This window comes from Triticum aestivum, chromosome 4A, assembly GCF_018294505.1.
Source record: "Triticum aestivum cultivar Chinese Spring chromosome 4A, IWGSC CS RefSeq v2.1, whole genome shotgun sequence".
Classification (NCBI taxonomy): domain Eukaryota; kingdom Viridiplantae; phylum Streptophyta; class Magnoliopsida; order Poales; family Poaceae; genus Triticum; species Triticum aestivum.
In genome coordinates this window covers 548,358,891-548,366,791 of record NC_057803.1, presented here as the reverse complement: position 1 = coordinate 548,366,791, position 7,901 = coordinate 548,358,891, and the positions used below count along the sequence as shown (strand labels likewise).

Genomic DNA, 7,901 nt, shown 5'->3' with positions numbered 1-7,901 from the left:
CCGAGCAGCAGTGGACGCAATTGTCACCGGTGGGAAGCCAGGCATCTGCGAGCGTGATGGAGCCACACCTCTCATGGGAAATAATATGACAGTGGCAGCGGCTGTCAGCAGACATGTATCTTCTCCTAAGGCTGTGGCGGTCAGCTTGGTTTGGCATGTGTCGAGAGGAAGGGGAAAGATATAGGAGAAGGACTAGAGGCTATTTTTAACGACTATGGGGAATGCGACGTGTCAATCATTTCAAGGGCATGGTAGTGTTGCTCAATATCGGTTGGTATTGAGATTCATTTCCACAACTCAATTCAGAGGCCATCAAAACAGTCGTATTCAGGAGGCTCAATACCAATTCCGAAATCTGAGCCTCGAAACAAGCATCCAAATGGGGCCTTAGGCTGTTATTTTTATGTGTGATTTCAATCCTTGGGTAAGTGCCTTTGTATGGCTAGAGCCATCATCTCTCATACAATGCTAAAACAGGAAAACGAGAAGACTTTAGTATTTTTGGTGTATAACATTGAAAAATTGTTTTGAGAAACCACTGAATTTGTCATGTTTTTGAGGTGGGAGTGTCAAATGCTGCAAGCCATCCGAATTTGGTGAAAGAAAACTAAAGAGGAATTGGAGCAGGGTGATAACATAGCAAAGCGACATGATGAACAAAGAGTTGAATCCAAGAGGCTAGTTTCATTTGTTGTCCCGTGGCAATGCATGGGTGTTTAATTATTAACATACTAGTGGGTTCTCTATCCACACTTGTCATATTCATAATTCAGGCTGCATCCCACCAATATTCAGTTAGCCACGATGACATGGTGGAAATCACAAAAGAATAGTATGTCCTGCTCGAAAACAATCTCCATTACCAGATACATCACTACAAATGCAGGGAATGGTGAATCAAAATAGCAGGCCGATGGTGCCACAAGAATTAAATCAAGTTCAAATGTTGTATACAAAAACATGAACAAAACCCTTTACCGATTATATAACATCACTTCCACCAAGGTGGTTGGCAGTCCTCATCACTATGTGGCCTAGATGCCCGGTGACGTATCACTTTTGTCCAGATTCTGCCCGGGCCCTTGCTCGGGCCTGGTAAACTCTTCTTTCATTTGTCACTCAGAAAGTACCAGCAGATTGTGCTTTGTAGAGACCCCGGAAGAACACCATCCATGAGGGGAATGCAAGGTGTTGACTTGCTAGTCTTCATGTCAAAGACCATGCCCTGATCCCTACCCCTCCCACCAATCCAGTACACACAATTAGCCTTGAGTCCCGGAACGCCTTCTGCGTATATTGACACTGAATTGTTCCTCCCAATAAACACCGAGTATCCCCTTAAGTCGTACACAATGTCCCAACATGGTCGGCGGTGGGGGTCATACCTCAGACCAAATATTTCATCATGTTCTATATGACATCGACCCCCTTCTTGCAACTGCAAAGTGACTGTGCATGATGCATTCCTCCAGATTTGGTACAGGTTACCATCGCAGAACACGAGGTTCTTGACACTAGTGAAAGTTGAGATTGTGTTGTATGGCGGGGCAAAACTGGTGGTTGCGTCAAACGATAGTTTGCTTCCCATAGATGACAACAATGACTTAATGGTGGCCGGCGCATTTAGATCCGGTCTTGTCCCATGCATCTGGATGATTTTCCTATTATGCACTGCAGGATATATTGATGTTTTGCCCTCGAGGATGATAGGTTCCCGGTGGTGGCGCTGCGGAAGGAAGAGTACATGGACGTCTCCAAACCGAGTGAGGAAGTAGACCCTACCATTTTCGTGGTAGAGGAGGTCGACGAACTGGTCTCCAACAGTGAGGTGGATGGGGTCAAGGACGGACCACCTCCTGGCCCCTGCGGTGACGTAGGCAACCCTATCGATGTCACATATCACAGCAGCCACGAAGTTGTCAGTGGCAGGGTTGGGAGCAAAGACAATCTTGGAGACGAGGCGGCTGTCATAGACAAGCGGGGGTAGGAGGATCTCGGCGGCCGTGATGGGGTGGAAGAGGCTGAGTAGGCTACGGACATCATCGATGTGAACGGAGAGGGCGAGCCATCCGCTACAGTAGCCGAGACAGGTCCTGACTGATGGGATGGTGGTGAGAATGAAGGAGCGGCGTGCGGCAGGGCAGAGCTAGCCCGAAGGGATGTCTTTGAGCTTGAAGGACCAACCCGTGAGGATTGAGGTTGCGGTGGTACGACGCTTGATGGTAGAGGCGGTGCAGCGCTTGGCAGGGTCGTCGTTGTGGTTGATAAGCAGTGATGGCGATGGCGGCGCAAGCATGTGATGCCATGTCGGGCAGGCACCCCGCGCACTCACGTAGCACTTGAGGTCATCAAGGCCGTCGGCGATGCGGCAGACAAGCTCCGGTGGCAGGTCCTTCCAGGCCGGGCATGGTGGGGCTAGGATTTCGGCGAGGTTGAAAAATTTCTAAATAAATAATGAGGGGCTCTCGCTCACACAAACAAAGAAAGAAAGAGAGAAGATGTGTGCCCTGGCTTACAATGGACACCTTTTGAAGCGTTCGACTGAGCCAGAGAAACATGCATGCAAAAAACTGCTTCGAGAAATTGCGGTAATAGCCCTATTTTCTGCTTTTTTGGTAAGTCATGATTTGCTTCCACCAAATCAATGTAAATTTAATTAATGGTTACTAAAATAATTAAATTTTGTTTTCCTTGGTAAGTCGTGATTGCTTCCTGTTTTCTCTATTACTTTTGGTAAATTGTGATTGCCTGAAATAGACATATACTCCCAAAGTCCCAAATTAGTTGACTCAGATTTGTGTAAATACAGATGTATCTAGACACGTTTTAGTGTTTGATACATCTGTTGGGGATATAACTATTGAGTATAAACCGCCCAGGAGGGGCCGGGTTATACTCATAGTGGTTTACTCTTATTGAAGCCCATGAAGACAAGGAATATGGTGCTTCATGGTGGGGATTAACAAGAAGGACCAAAGCCCAAAGGCGGATTTCTGTTGTTCTTTTACATGAGTTTCTGATTACCTTGGTAATCCGGCTATCAAGCCCATATTATAAGAGCACAGCTTTGTTACCTCGGTAATCCGGCTATCAAGCCCATATTATAAGAGCACAGCTCTGTTACCTTGGTAATCCGGCTGTCAAGCCAACATCACAAGATCACTTGGGGGCTTGGTCGTATTTGAACCATAGCTACACCTCTTGATCGGGGTAAGACCACCAGGGAAATCACTATGGGACTTGGTCGTATTCGAACCATAGCTACACCTCTTGATAGGCATAAGGCCACCAGGGAAATCACTTGAGGGCTTGGTCGTATTCAAACCACAGCTACACCTCTTGATAGGCATAAGGCCACCAGGGAAATCACTTGGGGGCTTGGTCGTATTCGAACCATACCTACACCTCTTGATAGATATAAGGCCACCATGGAAATCACTTGGGGGCTTTGGTCGTATTCGAACCATCGCTTTACCCTCTTGATCGTTGTAACACCACAATTATGACTACTTCATACTTTTTTGATTTTTTTTCTTCAGTTTATAATGCTTTATGAGTGTAATTTATTTATGCTATTTAAACTTGGTCTGGGCCCATTCATAAACCGGCAATAGCTGAGGAATATCAATATTCAAATTATGGGTTATCACCCTTATTATACTACCTTGTTGATCCAGCAGTGTGATAAAATATCACAGGTATGATATCTTTCATATTTGGTTACTCTTAAGTACAGCCTTGGTTATAAACCCAGGTTATATGTCGGGCATTATGACCCGTCCGGCGGTAAACCGCCAGGACACTTTACACTTGTTTTATGTAGAAACAGGTTGAATAAAGCGGCTAAAGGTCATAAGCAGACCTAGCATAATCATGACAGATTAATAGTGTCATGCAAAGTGAATATGCACGTTGGCATAAGAAGACCAAGTATTTAAACTAGCCTATTACAAGGCGCTTTGATGCCTCAAAGGATAATTGTTTTCAACAAGTATTGCAGTATGCAAAAGGTTAAATCGGCCTCCGGATCATGACTCTTCGCCGGGCTGCCTTGACGGATGTGGATCATCTTGCACCGGTTCATCCTCCTTCTCTCCACCCAACGGCTGGAAGTCAATGGTTTCCCAGTCGATTCTAGTTAGAGCCTTGAATACAGCTTCATCGCTTATAAGAGTGGAGGGGTCAACATCAGGGGCGTAGGTATGCTTACGGATTGGTGGGATAAGATTTTCCACGTCATGAGTTGGTGCATTAACCTGTTTGTTGTCAGCGTCATAAATCGACTGGTAATGAGAAAGACCTGTCTCTTCAGCCAATTTGCTCGCTAATGGGCGCAGTTCCTTCGTCAAAGCTCGGAGATCATCATTGTTAAAATCTGACCCGTCCTCCTACAATAGCCGGGTCAAGATCTGGAATCCATGCTTTAGCCGGATTAGCGCAGTTAGAGCACCTACCCTTGCAGATGATCTTTTTAACTCCTCAAACCGGGCAAGCTGCATTGACAGCTCTCCAATGTGTCCTTGATCAAGGTTGGGGCAGTTTGTTATGAGAGGCAGTGCAAATGATCCGTTGTGTGCCGGAATATAATTGCTCTATAAGAGTATAGGCAGCCTTCAATTTCTTCTGCATATTAGAGCCCAGATGGGTAATGCGAGATCCTACATCATTACACACATTGATAAACCGACAATTCATAGGATAATACATGTTAACAGCAGATAATAAGGGTACTTACCAAACACAGCAGTGGTCATGGCATGGATTTGCCACTTCAAGCCAGTCAATTCTTCTGCTACCAGATTAAGAGTTGTTTCAGCATCCTCCACCCGCTTTAGCAGAGTTGCTTTTTCAGCGTCCCACCCTTCCCATTCACTTTTAAAGCTTTCCTTCAGTTGTTCCATGGCTGTTAAAGCGCTAGTCATCTCTTCTTTAGCCTTGTAAGTTTCTGCTTGCTGGGACTAGATATTTTCTTGAAGGTTGGCGATCTGAGATTCCTTTTTGTTCATATCAGCCTACAAGAGACATTTAATGAGTTGGTAGTGCATATTTGAATTCCCAAGCACATAACAAGTCATACACTTGGCACTTGGGGGCTAATGCATCTTACTTCTTGTCAACTGACATTTTAAGTCCCAAGCACATAAGAAGTTATACACTTGGCACTTGGGGGCTAATGCATATTTGCTCAAGTCAGGGTTATGGATTTTTCCTCATCAATCGGATTGCAAAGATGATTATCAAGAATTTTATAAGCTTCATGACAGAAAGGTACCGACTCATCCTAAAGGTATAAACAGGTCCCTGGGGGCTACGCAAGCAAAGTTAAATATTGTTCTGCTACAAGTCCCGGTTCACATTAACATTATGAACCGGCCCTTGGGGGCTACTGGAATTGATAATCTAAGCTGGGCATAAGGAAAGAAAAGCTTATGCAGAGTGAGTGATATTTACCTCATAACGCTCCTTCATTAGGCCCACTAAACCGGTTTCATAGTCGCGGCTTGTGTACAGGCGGTTTAAGAATCCAGAATGAATGTCTTGGGCATTGAGGTGGGCATAGCTTGATAAATCTGTTTTCCACTTGCCCGTGTCCATAGCAGAAAGTTCTTCCTTGGCACTATGGTTTGATAAAGCGATAGGATTTCCAGGGGTGGTGTGGCCAACGCCGGTAATCATAATATCATCTATATTGTCATCAAGAGTTTTTGTTGGACTTGGCGGTTTATTAGCCGTTTTTGCTAGGCTTGGCGGATCAGCAGCTTGACTCGTCGGATCTGTCTCCATTGGCTCAACAAAAGTATCCTCGACTTGAGGTATCGAATCATCCAAGTTAGCATTAGCATTTGGGTCCAGTGGTTCTAGGTCTTCTCCGGTTCAGTGGCCGGATTATCATCAGTCGGTGTATTCAATTTGGCCTTTTTCCTGGGCCTAGCTTTGGGTCTGAAATGAATGGAAATAAAGGTTAGTAGATTAACCAGGTGCAAGGGATAAAGAGCTAAGTGTAGTATGCTTACCCAGGAACAATCTTAAGGGCAGGAAGTTGTGTCCCTGTTGATTCTCCAAAGGATGAATGGGAAGTTCCCTGGTAGTTTGAGTCGGATTGATTAAGACGTTGCCAAAAATAACCAGCCTTGGGATAAAATGTGTCAGGAATGGATGAAACCTCAGGTCGGTGTTTATGAACCGGCATGCTCGGTAAACCGGACGAAGTAACCACCTGGCCACTATCCCGGGTTGTGCGGCGAGCTTCATGCTGTTGTTTCTTCAAAAGAAAGTTTGGATCCAGATAAGCTAGAGGGTGTGAAAATTTTACTTTCCAGTTTGCTTGACGGGTTTTCTGTGTTGGCTGAGGATCTAAACCGGAGGAAAGAATTATTACCTCTACAACATCAGCCCGGCTAGCTTCAGCGTCATCCTGATAATGGTCATTGTCAATGAGGTGTATGAAAAATGAACCAAGAGAATCAAGTTCTACCTCTGATTCTGGGTTGTCAAGATCTTCGTCGAGGTTCAGCTTGGTGGATTCAGCTACTTTCTTCTTGACAGGTTTTTTGACGACCTTTGTCTTGGGTCGAGGGGTCTTGGCCAATTTATCCTGAGGTTTCTTCTTCCAAAATGGGTCGTCACCCTGTTAAAAGATTGGAAAAGGTTATAAGGAAGAATTAAGAATGTCAGGTTCAAATAGGAGTTAAGCAATTCTTACAGCTGGCGGTTTATTCGAAACGCAGAAGGGACTTAGCCCTGTTTTTCTACAGACAGCCACCGATTCATCCAGTATCTTTTTAACAGCTTCAGTGATTTCAGCGTTAGTTAACTGAATGTGAGTGTGCCGTTGAGGGTCTTTTGAGTCCCTTGTGTACTCGCACATTAAACCGGGGCGACGGCTTAAAGGCAAAATACCCCAAGATATCCAGCAACAAACAAAGTCAATTCCTATTAAACCGTTAGCCATAAAGGCTCTAAGCTTTGCAAGTTGTGGTGCATATTTGGCCCATTCTTTTGTAGTCAACCTTTGGGGAAATGGATGTGTATTGGTAAGTCGGTGAGCATGATAACCCGGCAGAGGATTCTCATCATCAGGGGAAGTATCCTTGCAATAGAACCAAGTTTGGCTCCAATCCTTAGGGTGACAATGATGCTTGGTGTGAGGGAAGCTGATGTCTTTCCTTTCTTGAATTGAAATGCTGCCAAGTTCAGTATTGGGCCCGTCTACAAATTCAGTTCGGCAGTTTAAATAGAAAAAGTCCCAGAACAGTTCAACGATCGGTTCTTCTTGCAGATAAGCCTCGCAAAACACTTGAAAATTACAAATATTGGACACAGAGTTAGGTCCAATATCTTGAGGGTGGATTTGGAAGCTAGCAAGTACATCACGAAATTTTTTTGATCCAGGAGGTTTAAAACCACGGCTTAGATGATCAACAAACACAACTATCTCTCCATCCTTGGGTGTAGGAGGATTTTCTGGACCGGGGGCTCGCTAGTGAATTTCACTCTGTTTTGGTAAAGCGCCAGTTATAACACATCCTTTCAGATCTTCTTCCGTAATCCGAGATGGAACCCAGTTACAAGCATAAAAAGTCTTGGCCATTTCTTGGACAACATGAAGGAAGGTTTGTGCCGGTTTAAGATTCATGGTTGACAAGCATAAAGCGTTGCAGGTTAAGAGACAAAAGGTATTCAGGCATGCAAGATTGTTAAACCAGAGGTTGATGCTATTATAAATGATAAAGTGATTGGCGGTTTACAAGGGGACTGATGGTATATGACGGGTTATCATTTTCTAAGGTTAAACCGCCTATATTGATATAAAGAGTATAGATCTGAAGCCAAAAAATAACTAAGTGAGGAACAAGTTTCATAGTTTCACATTAGAATTTCAGATCTACCGCATGTCAGGA

The 7,901-nt window shown here is 44.5% G+C and overlaps 1 protein-coding gene across 1 annotated transcript; it reads right to left on the bottom strand.

Moving 5' to 3' along the window:
* Nucleotides 1–1,108: 1,108 nt before the first annotated feature.
* LOC123083903 (uncharacterized) lies at nucleotides 1,109–4,901 on the bottom strand. The gene is made up of 4 exons (XM_044505777.1): nucleotides 4,736–4,901; nucleotides 4,455–4,519; nucleotides 2,246–2,443; nucleotides 1,109–2,146 (listed from the first exon to the last, which is right to left on the bottom strand). The coding sequence occupies exons 1-4, from the start codon at nucleotides 4,899–4,901 to the stop codon at nucleotides 1,109–1,111; spliced, it is 1,467 nt and encodes a 488-aa protein (XP_044361712.1).
* Between the last annotated feature and the right edge of the window lie 3,000 nt (nucleotides 4,902–7,901).